This window comes from Solea solea, chromosome 16 (assembly GCF_958295425.1).
Source record: "Solea solea chromosome 16, fSolSol10.1, whole genome shotgun sequence".
Lineage (NCBI taxonomy): Eukaryota > Metazoa > Chordata > Actinopteri > Pleuronectiformes > Soleidae > Solea > Solea solea.
In genome coordinates this window covers 23,422,954-23,438,492 of record NC_081149.1, presented here as the reverse complement: position 1 = coordinate 23,438,492, position 15,539 = coordinate 23,422,954, and the positions used below count along the sequence as shown (strand labels likewise).

Sequence of the window (15,539 nt, the reverse complement as noted above, 5' to 3'; positions counted from 1 at the left end):
TCATAGTATAGTATGTCGTCCAAAATCACTCCAAAAAGTCATAGTATAGTATGTCGTCCAAAATGAGACAAAAAAGTCATAGTATAGTATGTCGTCCGAAATGAGACAAAAAAGTCATAGTATAGTATGTCGTCCAAAATGAGACCAAAAAGTCATAGTATAGTATGTCGTCCAAAATCACTGAAAAAAGTCATAGTATAGTATGTCGTCCAAAATGAGACAAAAAAGTCATAGTATAGTATGTCGTCCAAAATGAGAGAAAAAAGTCATAGTATAGTATGTCGTCCAAAATGAGAGAAAAAAGTCATAGTATAGTATGTCGTCCAAAATCACTGAAAAAAGTCATAGTATAGTATGTCGTCCAAAATGAGACAAAAAAGTCATAGTATAGTATGTCGTCCAAAATGAGACAAAAAAATCATAGTATAGTATGTCGTCCAAAATGAGACAAAAAAGTCATAGTATAGTATGTCGTCCGAAATCACTCAAAAAAGTCATAGTATAGCATGTCGTCCAAAATGAGACAAAAACAGTCATAGTATAGTATGTCGTCCAAAATGAGACAAAAAAGTCATAGTATAGTATGTCGTCCGAAATCACTCAAAAAAGTCATAGTATAGTATGTCGTCCAAAATGAGAGAAAAAAGTCATAGTATAGTATGTCGTCCAAAATTAGACAAAAAAGTCATAGTATAGTATGTCGTCCGAAATGAGACAAAAAAGTCATAGTATAGTATGTCGTCCAAAATCACTGAAAAAAGTCATAGTATACTATGTCGTCCAAAATCACTCCAAAACGTCATAGTATAGTATGTCGTCCAAAATGAGACTAAAAAGTCAAAGTATAGTATGTCGTCCAAAATGAGACAAAAAAGTCATAGTATAGTATGTCGTCCAAAATGAGATAAAAAAGTTATAGTGTAGTATGTCGTCCGAAATCACTCCAAAAAGTCATAGTATAGCATGTCGTCCAAAATTAGACAAAAACAGTCATAGTATAGTATGTCGTCCAAAATGAGACAAAAAAGTCATAGTATAGTATGTCGTCCGAAATCACTCAAAAAAGTCATAGTATAGTATGTCGTCCAAAATGAGACAAAAACGTCATAGTATAGTATGTCGTCCGAAACGAGACAAAAAAGTCATAGTATAGTATGTCGTCCAAAATTAGACAAAAAAGTCATAGTATAGTATGTCGTCCAAAATGAGACAGAAAAGTCATAGTATAGTATGTGGTCCAAAATCACTGAAAAAAGTCTTAGTATAGTATGTCGTCCAAAATCACTCCAAAAAGTCATAGTATAGTATGTCGTCCAAAATCACTCCAAAAAGTCATAGTATAGTATGTCGTCCAAAATGAGACAAAAAGTCATAGTATAGTATGTCGTCCAAAATGAGACAAAAAAGTCATAGTATAGTATGTCGTCCAAAATGAGACAAAGAAGTCATAGTATAGTATGTCGTCCAAAATCACTTAAAAAAGTCATAGTATAGTATGTCGTCCAAAATGAGACAGAAAAGTCATAGTATAGTATGTGGTCCAAAATCACTGAAAAAAGTCTTAGTATAGTATGTTGTCCAAAATCACTCCAAAAAGTCATAGTATAGTATGTCGTCCAAAATGAGACAAAAAAGTCATAGTATAGTATGTCGTCAAAAATGAGACAAAAAAGTCATAGTATAGTATGTCGTCCAAAATCACTCCAAAAAGTCATAGTATAGTATGTCGTCCAAAATCCCTCAAAAAAGTCATAGTATAGTATGTCGTCCAAAATCACTCCAAAAAGTCATAGTATATTATGTCGTCCAAAATGAGACAAAAAAGTCATAGTATAGTACGTCGTCCAAAATGAGACAAAAAAGTCATAGTATAGTATGTCGTCCAAAATCGCTCAAAAAAGTCATAGTATAGTATGTCGTCCAAAATGAGACAAAAAAGTCATAGTATAGTATGTCGTCCGAAATCACTCAAAAAAGTCATAGTATAGCATGTCGTCCAAAATGAGACAAAAACAGTCATAGTATAGTATGTCGTCCAAAATGAGACAAAAAAGTCATAGTATTGTATGTCGTCCGAAATCACTCAAAAAAGTCATAGTATAGTATGTCGTCCAAAATCACTCCAAAAAGTCATAGTATAGTATGTCGTCCAAAATGAGACAAAAAAGTCATAGTATTAGTTTGTCGTCCTAAATCACTCAAAAAAGTCATAGTATAGTATGTCGTCCAAAATGAGACAAAAAAGTCATAGTATAGTATGTCGTCCAAAATAAGACAAAGAAGTCATAGTATAGTATGTCGTCCAAATGAGACTAAAAAGTCAAAGTATAGTATGTTGTCCAAAATGAGACAAAAAAGTCATAGTATAATATGTTGTCCAAATGAGACAAAAAGACATAGTATAGTATGTCGTCCAAAATTGGACAAAAAAGTCATAGTATAGTATGTCGTCCAAAATCAGTCAAAAAAGTCATAGTATAGTATGTCGTCCAAAATCACTCAAAAAAGTCATAGTATAGTATGTCGTCCGAAATGAGACAAAAAAGTCATAGTATAGTATGTCGTCCAAAATCTGTCAAAAAAAGTCATAGTATAGTATGTCGTCCAAAATCAGTCAAAAAAGTCATAGTATATTATGTCGTCCAAAATGAGACAAAAAAGTCATAGTATAGTATGTCGTCCAAAATGAGACAAAAAAGTCATAGTATAGTATGTCGTCCAAAATGAGACAAAAAAGTCATAGTATAGTATGTCGTCCGAAATCACTCAAAAAAGTCATAGTATAGTATGTCGTCCAAAATGAGACAAAAACGTCATAGTATAGTATGTTGTCCGAAATGAGACAAAAAAGTCATAGTATAGTATGTCGTCCAAAATGAGACAAAAAAAGTCATAGTATAGTATGTTGTCCAAAATCACTGAAAAAAGTCATAGTATAGTATGTCGTCCAAAATCACTCCAAAAAGTCATAGTATAGTATGTCGTCCAAAATCACTCCAAAAAGTCATAGTATAGTATGTCGTCCAAAATGAGACAAAAACGTCATAGTATAGTATGTTGTCCGAAATGAGACAAAAAAGTCATAGTATAGTATGTCGTCCAAAATGAGACAAAAAAAGTCATAGTATAGTATGTTGTCCAAAATCACTGAAAAAAGTCATAGTATAGTATGTCGTCCAAAATCACACAAAAAAGTCATAGTATAGTATGTCGTCCAAAATGAGACAAAAAAGTCATAGTATTAGTATGTCGTCCAAAATCACTCAAAAAAGTCATAGTATAGTATGTCGTCCAAAATGAGACAAAAAAGTCATAGTATAGTATGTCGTCCAAAATAAGACAAAGAAGTGATAGTATAGTATGTCGTCCAAAATGAGACAAAAAGTCATAGTATAGTATGTCGTCCAAAATGAGACAAAAAAGTCATAGTATAATATGTTGTCCAAATGAGACAAAAAAGACATAGTATAGTATGTCGTCCAAAATTGGACAAAAAAGTCATAGTATAGTATGTCGTCCAAAATCACTCAAAAAAGTCATAGTATAGTATGTCGTCCAAAATCACTCAAAAAAGTCATAGTATAGTATGTCGTCCGAAATGAGACAAAAAAGTCATAGTATAGTATGTCGTCCAAAATCTGTCAAAAAAAGTCATAGTATAGTATGTCGTCCAAAATCAGTCAAAAAAGTCATAGTATATTATGTCGTCCAAAATGAGACAAAAAAGTCATAGTATAGTATGTCGTCCAAAATGAGACAAAAAAGTCATAGTATAGTATGTCGTCCAAAATCTGTCAAAAAAAGTCATAGTTAGAGTGTTTGCATTCTACTGAGAACTATATGTAAAAGTTACTGTGAAAAAAAGAAGAAGTGTGAATTGACCTTTGGCCCCCGAACATCTTACTTTATCAAATCTGGCTTTGTTAAAAAAAAAAAAGTTTGGGCACCCCTGGTCTAAATACTTTTAGTTTTAAAGGTTCAATTCACCCAAAATCGGCAGGCATGATCAAAATTACTAGTTACTTTATCTTCTTCTTTTCCTTCCCTATGTTGGATGTTTTGGCTCTATGGTGGAGGTCTCTCAAAGGTCAAGGTGAACTCCTTCTCCTTGACCTTAACGTTAGAGTTATGTTGCTCACAGTCAGGGAGACAAACATGCACCAAAACATAACCTCCACCAAGCAGACTTCAGCGATGATGTAGCCCTTTATACTGAAATGCTGGCTTTCGTGGGATTTGACATCCAGGACCCTCTGACTCTAAAGTTCAGTTCACCTTTAACTCTTCTTCTCCTCTTCCAGCTGATAGTGGGCATCCTCCAGGCGCAGGACCTCCCAGCTATGGACGTATGCGGCACCTCTGACCCCTATGTCAAAGTCTACATGCTGCCAGACAAGAAGAAGAAGTTTGAGACCAAAGTTCACCGCAAGAACCTGAGTCCAGTCTTCAATGAGACATTCAGCTTTAAAGTGTGTACACTGATACTTAAAGTTACCCCAGTTTTGATCACATTTTCCGTAGCAGTCTCAGTGAAGCCTCTGATTCAACTCTCTCACTCTCCCTCTCCAGATACCCTACACTGAGTTGGGTGGTCAGACTCTGGTGCTGCAGGTTTTTGACTTTGACCGTTTTGGCAAACATGACGTCATTGGTGAGATCAAGATCCCAATGAACACCATCGACCTCGCACAGCCCATACACGAATTTAAAGACCTGGTTGGAGGAGAGAAAGAGACGGTACGTGGTTTTTCACCCTCTGATAAATATAACAGACATTTGAAGTAACCAAAACACTGTGCAGCGATAACTCCGGATTATGTTTTGTCCCCGACAGCAAGAGAAGCTGGGTGATATCTGTATTTCTCTTCGTTACGTGCCCACTGCTGGGAAACTAACAGTCAACATCATGGAAGCGAAGAACCTGAAGAAGATGGACGTCGGAGGACTGTCAGGTGAACACAACACTGACTGAGCCTGGTTTATTCGTGGCAGTTAATAATTAAATGTCCTCCGTCTCCTCGGATCTGCTGTCTGATGTCATGTTTCTCTGTGTCAGATCCATTTGTTAAGGTGGTGCTGCAGCACAATGGAAAGCGACTGAAGAAGAAGAAGACGTCCGTCAAACAAAACACTCTGAATCCTTACTTCAACGAGAGCTTCAGCTTTGAGATCCCTTTCTCCCAGATCCAGGTTTGTACTTTTCTAAAACTATTTGTGTCCTTTTGTCCTATTTGCACGACACAAGAAAGAACCCTAACCTGCAGAATGTGGTCCAACCAGAGCTTCTTCTTCTTCTTCTTCACACACAGAAAGTCCAGGTGCTGATCACTGTGTACGACTACGACAAGCTCGGCAGCAACGATCCAATCGGCAAATGCTGGATCGGCTACGGCGCGTCTGGTGTGGGCCTTCGCCACTGGTCAGACATGCTGGCCAATCCCAGGCGTCCTGTGGCCCAGTGGCACACGCTGCTGCCTGAGGAGGAGGTGGATACTGCTCTGAAGGCTCCCATTCGCTAAACAAACACACAACATTCATTTTTCTAATATTACATTTATGAATCTCTTTATATGAGTAGGCAGCGTGTGCTGTGTGTTTTATTGATGAATAGAAATGCCATTTTGATCGATTGATGTTTGATGTATGCACACTGGAACGTGTGACCCATGCATTCACAATTAAAGGGTTAATTCACCAAATTCCTATTGTACCTCCAATACCTGGAGTTGGCCCCTGGATCACAAACATCTCCCATAATACAACATTGATGAGTAGCCTCAACATCATAGTACAACTGACTTACTTTGCCTAGCAACAGAGCTGCAGCTGTAACTGGCTGCAGTACAGATGACAGCTTTTATTGGTTGTTTAAGTTGAGTTGAAACCCAGTACTTCTGCATTGCTTAAGGATTTGTGGATGCATTCGTTGAACCTTCACTCATTAAACCACCTTTCCCTCTGAAATTTGTTGGTTTTGTCCATTGTGGGTAATTGTGACTCCTTATGTGCTTGTGTTTTCTTCGTGTGTTCTTGTATGGGTGTCTTTGTGAGGACAAAAAAAACTTGTAAACCTAAGGAAGTTTTGCAGGGTTAAGACCTGGTTTTAGGGTAAGAATTGGGTTTAGGTTAGGGTAAGTGGCTAGGGAATGCATTATGTCAAAGAGTGTCCTCACTATGAATGCTGCGCAAACGTGAGTGTGTGTGTGTGTGTGTGTGTGTGTGTGTGTGGTTTTTAAATTAAAAACTGGAAAGACTTTTGTGGTTTCACTTTTGAATATATATACACACATATATGTATATATATATCTATAAACACATATATATCTGTGTGTCTAGTAGGTGAATAGCTGATAGAATAAAACTTTTTCAAACAATAACAGATGGATTTTGAAGCATAAACATGCTGTATGTGTGAAGAGAACAGTAACAAACAGAAAGGCTCACTCCTATTATAAGTCAATCCTTAAAGCTGAATATCTCTGATTTGTAGACTAAACACAATATGATTTGTCGACCTTCTTTGACATTCTATGGACCAAACAACTATTCCACAGGTAGAGAAGTCTTCACTGTCGACTTCAGACTGGATTAAAAGAACCGCGTCCTATTTAGTCCTCGTCTCACGGCGTGAGCCAAACATGTGAAGAAGGAATTAGAGAGAGGGGGGAGAGGGGGGAGTGAGGCTGTGAAGGAAACATAATCATCACAGACCACACAGCAAGGAAGGTTCTGATAAAATAAATAAACGACTGTAGAAGTATGTGGCTACAAAACAAATGTGTTGAAACACCAGATTTATTGAGGAAAAAAAATCATCTGATTTTAAAGTCAAACAAAGTAGGATTTGCTCGTCTTCAGACCAGGTACAGCCGCTTAGGTTTCATTTTTCAACATATTAAAAAAACATGTGATGTAGAAGTTTAACCTCTGAGGCTTGTGGAGGATCTAGAGTCAATCCCAGACGAAACTGTAAACACTGGGTGTTTTGTATTGTAGACTTCCTGCATGACTAGTGTCGAGTGTCCAGTGAAAAAAAGAATTGAACAATGACAACCGACATAAAACTCAGCGCATTTTATTTTATTATCAACAAATCTTATCAAGAAACAATCTTTCACACATACAAGGACGGTCTGAAGAGTGGATAGATGACCATGGACCCTTCTTTTGTTCTGTTCTTTACTTCCAGCGGCCTCCCACTTTCCCTTTGCCGTGACCTTTTTTACTGCGGGAGGAAAGAGAAGTAAAGTGAAGGAGAGATGAGCAGCTGATTGGACTTTGTATCAAAGAAAGTACAGTACTTACAATTTCTGAGCATGTTGGATCCGGTTCAGCAGCACAGTGATCTGCAGGAGGATAAAAGAAAGGGATTTAGTGTGAACAGGTGCAGGGGGAAGAAGAGATCAGTAAGCACTGTGTACATTTACTTTCTATTATACCTCATATTTCTGGTGCTTCATGTGCTCCAAGTAGTCAAACTTCTCAGACTCCAGCTGGTAGATACAGTTCCACATCTCCTGGGCCCGTTGTCTTAGGAACACAAAAGACCTTTAGTGTTACAGTGTTTAACTTGCTAAAGCTTAAATACTGTAAGTGTGCTTCATCGTTCATACATTGACACTGAAATGATGACCTTTTTTAGGTGAGGTGTTGTTACATAACTGGTGATCTCATAACTGTCTGTGGACCAAGGTCCAAATTCCACATTAGTTTTTAGAGCAGGTTTGCTAGTTTTTATTTATTTATTTTTGTTTAAATGCTTAGTTTTAGTTGCATTAGTTTTTAGAATGTGTGGATATATAAATGACTATTTTTATTCACGTCTACATAACTTCAGTGTTAGGAATGGCTTTCCATATTTCAAATACAAGTTTAGTCAGGTTTTGGGGGAGGTTTTTAAATATCGCAAAGGATGTGACGCATATTTTAAGTAGCCAAAATATTAAAACACACCTCGCCTCTCTAAATGAGAGGTGAAAATAATAAAATTACTTTTCCTTGGAGGCTACAGGGAGCCACTGCAGAGGTATGCACTACAATTACACTTTTTCTTCTCTCTATCTCTGTCACAAGAAAGAGGAAGAAAAACGTTTTGGTGTTGGTATATTTAAGACTATTGCCATCTGCCGGTTTAGCGAATAGTCAATTGAATCACAAGTTTTTAATATTTAATCATTTGCACTATAAAATATGAATATAAATATATAAGATTCATTAGTTTGATCCCCTGCTAGTTAGTTATCTGGAATATTATTGGAGAAAACTCACTTGAGCGCGTCCTCCCTCATGCTGTCGATGGGGAGTGCCTCTCGTCTATCAGCCAGAGTCTTCTTCTTGATCTCTCGGCCTGTCAGACGTTTGCCTTTCCTCGTCTCAGCCTGGAGCGCAACATGCACACACCATTGTCACATCTCTTTGTGTCACAGTCTCCCAATCATCATCATCACTGCTGACAATCACAGCAGGCGTCGGACTGACCTTGGCCAGGAAGCCTCCAAAGTTTGCTCCCATGCCAGACAGCACTTTCTTCTTCTTGGCATCATCGTCAGCCTTCCTCTTGGCCTCCTCTTCCTCTTTTCTGTGACGCTCCTCCTGGAAAATGACGAGGGATGGGGATGATGGAGGAGACGGCAGCATGTTGTGATGTGTGCATGTGTGTGTGTGTGTGAGTAGGCATTACCGCAATCCTGTTCTGTCTGTCCTTCTCCTTCTCTGCTCTAACTCTCTGGATCTCAGCTCTCTCGTACCGACGATGCTCCTGTTGCAAAGCAAAGACATCATGAGTTTATTTTGATTTTTTTAAAGTAAACAAAACAACCAATAATTGTGCTGGTCAGTGTCTGCTTCCACTGATCAAGTATCACATTGGCTGTATGTATAGATTACTGTGTACATGCGTGTGTTTTAGTATCAAAGCAAACGTACTATTCGACCTTTGAGGCCAATAAGTTCTTCCTCATCCTTCTTCCTTTGCTCAAAGTGAGCCTCGATCAGAGTTTGCAGCTCCAGTAAATCCTTCTCCATACGCTTTCTGTGGATGTCCTAGTGGAAGAAGAGCATGTTTCATTTCCTCAGAGCTTCCTGAGTTTACCGTTGAGAGATCAGTCTTATTTAGTTTGTGTCAAGGCCTTTTTGCTGCTATCATACTGGATATTGCAGTTAGTTCGATAAATAATATGTAAGTGATAGAATTGTGACTAAGTGAGAAGACAGCGGTCCAAGTTCTGATCCCTGTGGAACGCCATCTTTAACCAAAGAATGAATTACTGTGCAAACAGGCAAGTTGCTCCAAGGCAGCGCGCAGGTATTTTTCATAACTTACATCAAAATCCACCCTGTCTCCTTCAGGGATCTTTGGAGGTGCAAGTTGAGGCATCATAGGCCTGGAGGAAAGAGGGAGCCATGAATGTTTAAGGATACATTTGTTGCTACTATAAATATCAAATAAAAAACTATACTGTTCAACATCTTAAACAGCTTGTGTGAACGTACTTGGGTTTGGGGCGTTCCTCCTCTGTTGATAAAAGAGAGAAAGACGAGCAAAAAATGCAAAATATCATATCACAGAATTAAAATAAACGTTTCTCTTCATAACATTTCATACAAATACAAGATCTGACAACTGTTAAAAAGCTACTAATGGGACTAAAAGCACAGCAAGCACAAAATAAAGCAGGTTAGTGTTAGTTATGGAAACAATAATGCTAAAATAACAAAATACCAACAAATTACATTAACCATGGACTTCACTCCTGGAGGTTTTAAAAATGAGGCCAATTCAAAAGACTTTTGTGAGGTGACTGTTAGGCCACTTCTGAATCCAAAAGGATTTTAATATATTAGACGAGTAAAACAAGGGTGGTACTGGGCAGGACAAACAAAAAACTGTGTGTTTTACTCTTCATGGAGTCACACGTCTTAAATTCTGTTTCTCACCTTCCTCCTGAGCATCTTGATCTGAAGCAGCAGCCACAACAATGAACACACAGAATGAACAATGGCGGAATGGTGAGAGCAGGCATTAAAGACAGGAGTGGACATGAGGAGAGTAGGAATATGGATGGAAGGTGCAATTTATTAAAGGGAACAATTGGTTTATGACCAAGAAAGAATGGAACCAGGAGAACAAGAGGTGAAAATGGAAGCGAGGAGGTGTGCAGTGACTGAAAGAAGTCCGAAGTCAGCGTTTCATGATGCACAGGTAGCAGCGAGCTAATAGAGATGGTCATTTTTGGAAAACAGCCTTCATCACTTTCTTGTCTGGAGTTCAAAGATGAGTTAAAACTCTCCGTCTGTGTGACTTCAATGAACCCTTTATCACAGAGTGTATCGCTGGCGACATGTTTGGGCGAGCGTTCTTTGCGTTACCGTAATGCCAGCAGTTTCTGACAGATAAGAGCTTGCATTCATAGCCAACCATGTTATTGGGATTTTGAGACTTTGAGAAGTAAGTTTTATACTGTTCAAATTTCAAAATTCAAATGCAAAATCTCTTATTCAACTACAGTGTTTGTTTGTTTTCTAATTAAAACTATAAAATCAAATTCCATTTTTTGTTTTTCTTGACTTTAAACTGTGAATACGCTCTTTTAACATGCAGTCAATTGTGTTCTGGAAAAAGGGGCAAAAGCGCCTACTCAAAGGACATTTTCTGGGTCCAATGAGCAAAAACAAAGGCCAGACGGACATTTTGAGGCTTAGGTGTTAAAGCAAATTAAGAAAGCTGCACATAGATATGATAGCAACAGAAAAACTGTCAATTGTTGTGTCTCCTTCCCAGTTTGGATTTCAAAGTCTCATTTCTGTCTCAGATTACACCGTTCATATTTTTGCTGAAAGTCTGGTAGACACCAAAACGTACTAATTTGGAGAGTTTTGTTTTTTCTTATACTGTAACTGCAGGCAGCAAAGTGAATAATCACCATTTTCAAAAAGATTAAAACTCTAATTAAACACTTTGTGAACCCCACTGTTCACTTGCACTGCACAGCCACACAGTTTGTAGAACATTTTATAAGCATTTATTTCTATTGTTTGGGTAATTGTGCACATGACATTGTGAGTTTTATTTGTACAAATATTTCTCTGAAGTAAAGGCTAATTTAAGGTCCACATGATATGAGTGTCATCATCCTCCACCTGCGTGTCAGTGACAAACATTATTCAGATGTCTCTGTGAACATACTGTAGATGCAGTAGAATTAATCTCAATGAATGGGGCTAATATACAATAAAAGAACTTGTTCCAAAGCAGAGAAATCAGTGAAATCAGAGCATACAGACGCTGCCCCAAATTTAGCCTACAGCCTTGCACAGTATCTCACAAAAGAGAATATTGTGCAAAATCTAATATTAAAAGCTTGAAATTTGACCTGAATTAAAACAGTGAAGAAGTTGAATTGTGTCAATAAATTGAAAAAAGTAATAAACTCTTTTCTTCAAAAATACATGTCAAGGGGTTTTAAGCCAATAAATGCTACAAATATATAAAAGTGTGACTCATGATGATCTTACCTTGGTATTCTTGCTCCTCTAATAACACAGAGCAGAAGAAAGAAAGAAAGAAAGAAAGAAAGAAAGAAAGAAAGAAAGAAAGAAAGAAAGGTAGGCATGGTTGTTGTAACTTAAGTCTCCCACTGATTGTATTTTTGTCACATGACAGAATATATTTGAAATACAACAGATCTGTGGAGTCTTTGTGGCCTCACCTCCTCCATCCTCCTCCACCTCCACCTGTTCAGGCTCCTCCTCCTCCTGCTCCTCTTCAGCCTCTGGGAAAAATTTTAAAAATAACAGGGAAATGAATATTGTGTCACGTCTCGTAAATAATGTCCTTGTGAGACAGATGTGGACACATGTGACAGGAGGACTCACCCTGATCCCTGCAGAGACGAGAAGAAAGAACACACAGCGTTAACGTTTATCTTACAGTACATTTACAGTGGCATGAACACATGAGACATGTGGTGACAACAGTGATGTGTGCTCCTCTACTCACTCATATTCCTCTTCTACATCTGACATGGCTGCAACAAAGAGAAAAAAGCTATGAGGAAGATGATGATCAATCTTTCTAATTTGCTGAATGAACAACATATTGCCAGAAAGTTTACATTTTAAGAAGAGCTGAAACTCGTAGTCGGCGTCAAGTACTACATGATATTTATTGAAGAAACATTTTCATTATAACTTGAAACCAAATGGATTTTGGATTGCTGACCAGATTTCCTGTTTTCATCTCTTTTGGATCATATTTGTATTTTAAGTGAGTAAGGAAATTGCATGGAATTCATTAATCATTGTAAATAGTAGGTTATTTATTCAAATGTAAGTATTTCACACAGCTACATTTTGTAATCATCTTTGACTGAACCCAGGCTTCCCTAGAAATGTGTCATCATGAACACACACACATTATATGAGGCATTTCCTGTGTTACCAAAATGATCCTCCTTAAGGCCTAAACTACATACATATGGGTAGGATGTTTAATTTCTAACTATTAGAGAAATAACTTGAAAATGATGCACAGTGATTTGTACGGTGACCCTTTTCTTTCCACTGCAAAAGATGATTTTTAACACAAATGTGTCATGTGCTGTGTAGTCCACACACTAAGATGCTGAAATATTTGTTTTATCATTAGTCTTAGTTTTTAAATTTGAAATTAAAAGCTGTGTTACTAGGTTAGAAAACCATCAGTGTATATAAAGGGTTAAATAATGCACTACCCCACTGCATTTTATTGAATATTATGGTTACATTATTACTCAAACTGGTCAAAGATTTGATGAAAAGATATGACTCTCATGAAAAGCCTTATTCTAAGGCTATTAAAACAAAACAATTATACACTTCTAAAAATATACTCATATATTTAGGTTCTGCCAATAAACTCAAGATTACACACTGTGCCTTTAAAAGAAATGAGCTTTGGTACATGAGTCATCATCACTTTATCACACTCTCTGTTGTCATGTGATTAATCTCTGTGGATACACAAAAACACACACAACACACGAGCAGAGAGAGAGAGAGAGAGACAGAGAGAGACAATGCACGGTAAGATGGTTTTCAATGTCCTGATACTAAACCACACACAGACAGACACACACGGTGGCTGAGCGCTGACACAATCCTGGCAAACAGATCATGCAGATTGATGGCATGACAGCAGGTGAGAATGTGACAAGGGTTAAACACGGGGCGACCGCGGAGGTAGAGTTCCTCACACTTTCTTCTCCGTCACACATCAATCGCTCTGTCTTTGTTCTTTTCTGCGAACAAGTCTGGACGACTGACTTTGGAAATGTGTGAGTGTGAGAGTGAAAGTGTTTTGTAACACCTCTGACTAACTGCTGTCACAGTTTGACTTAACTTGGTCAAAATAACAACTGCAACAAAAAATTTGTGATTCTGTATTAGAATCAGTTTCATCAGCATTAGATTAGGACTGAAGGGCAATAATTCAACAATAATGTTGACCAAACACACAATATAGGGTTGCGATGATGTTTTACCTCAGATTTGTGAGCAGTTGTTATATCAACCTTGACTATCTTACATTTATTGAAATAATGATCAATATTTACTGATACTGTATTTTAACACATTGAGTAGTATTTTATTTTTTTACTTATTTTGTTTTAACACTTTTGTTGAAGAGAGGTTATATACAACCTTTTTTGAAAATAACATTCTCGCCATAAGTGCAAAAAATGTACACTCCTTAAAACTGCTATTAAATCTCCAATGTGTAACTTGTGCAGCTAAAATTGCAATTAAACAATTTTTATCTAAAGAAAATGCCATCTATCCATAGAAAATCCTCATTTCCGACATAATGATACGATTTATTTCAGATGGAAAAGACTACCTGGGACATGTCACTGATTACCAACAACATTTATATGTTTATTTATTTATTTATTTTGCCCATCTGAATAAACAGCAATCTGTTTATTTCAATGAATAAATGCTTTTAACCAACATCAGTCCTGATTTTAAACAAATAATCAAAATAAATTAATTTTAAGCATTTTCTGAATTGGCCTGAATTTATAACACTGCACCGCCACCTGCTGGATTACCAGCAACATTATATCTACGACGACTTGGGGCTTGAGGCTAAGACCTTAGAATGAAAACATGTTTTCAATGCGAGGGAGATGAAAAAAAGAAGTTTGAAACAGGTTTCAATGGCGACACTTTATGTCCATAAGGTGAAAAATGTAACTCTTTGTTTTACACAGTCATAGGAACACATGTCAAAGTTCATCGTCATGGGCCATAGAGTTGCAGGAAAGATACTAACAAGATTTACTGGTTAATTAAAGTTATAATATAGATGACATCATTCAAATAGTCGAAAAGTAAAAAAAAGGTGTTGACATTTATGTCAGAAGTTGATACATCAGTCATCTCCTCTTCTCATGTTAACCCTGAACACAGTGTCACGCCCTGTCATCCTCTCCTCCACTCTGTCCCTCTGTCATCAGGATGAAGTGACAACACCCTGGATTTATGAAGACGGTAACTGTCTTTGAAAGCTATGTCCTCTCTCTCTCTGCTTCGGTGCCAGACCCTGCAGCTTGGCATAGTCAGACACCATAACTCCTCTCAACAGCATTATCACTGACACTCTACTCTAACTGCAGTGTCCATACAGCAATCAGTTACCGCTGTCTCTATTTGGAACTTTTTCATTTCAAAATCATTTACTACTTCCGTATGTTTCTATTATTAAGCACGAGTAAAAGAAAATATATGACTCTCATGTCTGTATGTTAATTACGAAGCTACAGACAATAGCATGTTAGCTCACACTGGAATCAAGGTGTGTTAGTTTTCCCTAAATACCTATTTTAAACCAAAACAAGAGGGTAAATTTAGATTACTTTGAACACAGGTAAACCTACTAAAACACCTCAACTGACTTGAGGTGTCTAATAGACAGAAGATAAGTTGAGATTTTTTCTTAACTGAGTCATGTTTAACATCTCAAACGCATCAGAAAACCATTTCACAGGGACACAACAGCTCATTTCCAATGCTTTTCACTAGAAACGGCTTTAAATTTTCAGTCAATTTAAAACTCAATGGCGCACATGATAGTGTCACACTAGAAAAGTCACCAGCAGGAGCCAGTGTCTTTTTTTTTGACCAGCGGAATTAGGGCTTGTAAAAAAAAGTTAATGTTTTCAAAGTTATTGTGCAGCTGTAATTGATTTTTCCTGCAATAACAGAATGACAGATCTCATATTTAATAAACCTACAGAGATTTTATTTCAAAGGTCTGACCTTAAGTCAAATAAGGATATGAGGGGCTACAGAGCGGGGGGGCGGAGGGGTGGGAGGAATGACAGAGGGGATGAACCAGGGGATTTAGAAGAAGACTCGAGTTCCAGCAGACAACAGACACAGGTCTTAGCAGGGTTAATTTTAGTCAAGGACAATGTGTGTATGTGCATGTGTATTTTTGGGGGTCAGCTAACAAGCACATTAGCAACCACAGAATGAGCCTTTTATATCTATAGATT

At 37.4% G+C, this 15,539-nt stretch overlaps 2 protein-coding genes across 2 annotated transcripts in view; one reads left to right on the top strand and one right to left on the bottom strand.

Moving 5' to 3' along the window:
* Positions 1 to 6,218, top strand: part of syt5a (synaptotagmin Va) — a 31,435-nt gene extending 25,217 nt beyond the window's left edge. The window contains exons 7-11 of the mRNA XM_058653046.1: positions 4,302 to 4,469; positions 4,570 to 4,737; positions 4,835 to 4,952; positions 5,057 to 5,190; positions 5,310 to 6,218. Coding sequence (XP_058509029.1) covers positions 4,302 to 4,469; positions 4,570 to 4,737; positions 4,835 to 4,952; positions 5,057 to 5,190; positions 5,310 to 5,519 — 798 coding nt within the window. The 3' untranslated portion in view covers positions 5,520 to 6,218. The remainder of the gene's footprint in view (positions 1 to 4,301; positions 4,470 to 4,569; positions 4,738 to 4,834; positions 4,953 to 5,056; positions 5,191 to 5,309) is intronic.
* Positions 6,219 to 7,059: 841 nt separating this feature from the next.
* tnnt1 (troponin T type 1 (skeletal, slow)) lies at positions 7,060 to 11,899 on the bottom strand (the record flags this gene model as incomplete). The annotated part of the gene is made up of 13 exons (XM_058653050.1): positions 7,060 to 7,225; positions 7,306 to 7,346; positions 7,440 to 7,530; positions 8,269 to 8,378; positions 8,479 to 8,592; positions 8,681 to 8,758; positions 8,926 to 9,042; positions 9,323 to 9,383; positions 9,493 to 9,514; positions 9,937 to 9,957; positions 11,515 to 11,532; positions 11,709 to 11,771; positions 11,875 to 11,899. Coding segments are annotated over 13 exons (807 nt in total), but the record flags the coding sequence as incomplete, so codon positions are not given.
* Positions 11,900 to 15,539: the final 3,640 nt, after the last annotated feature.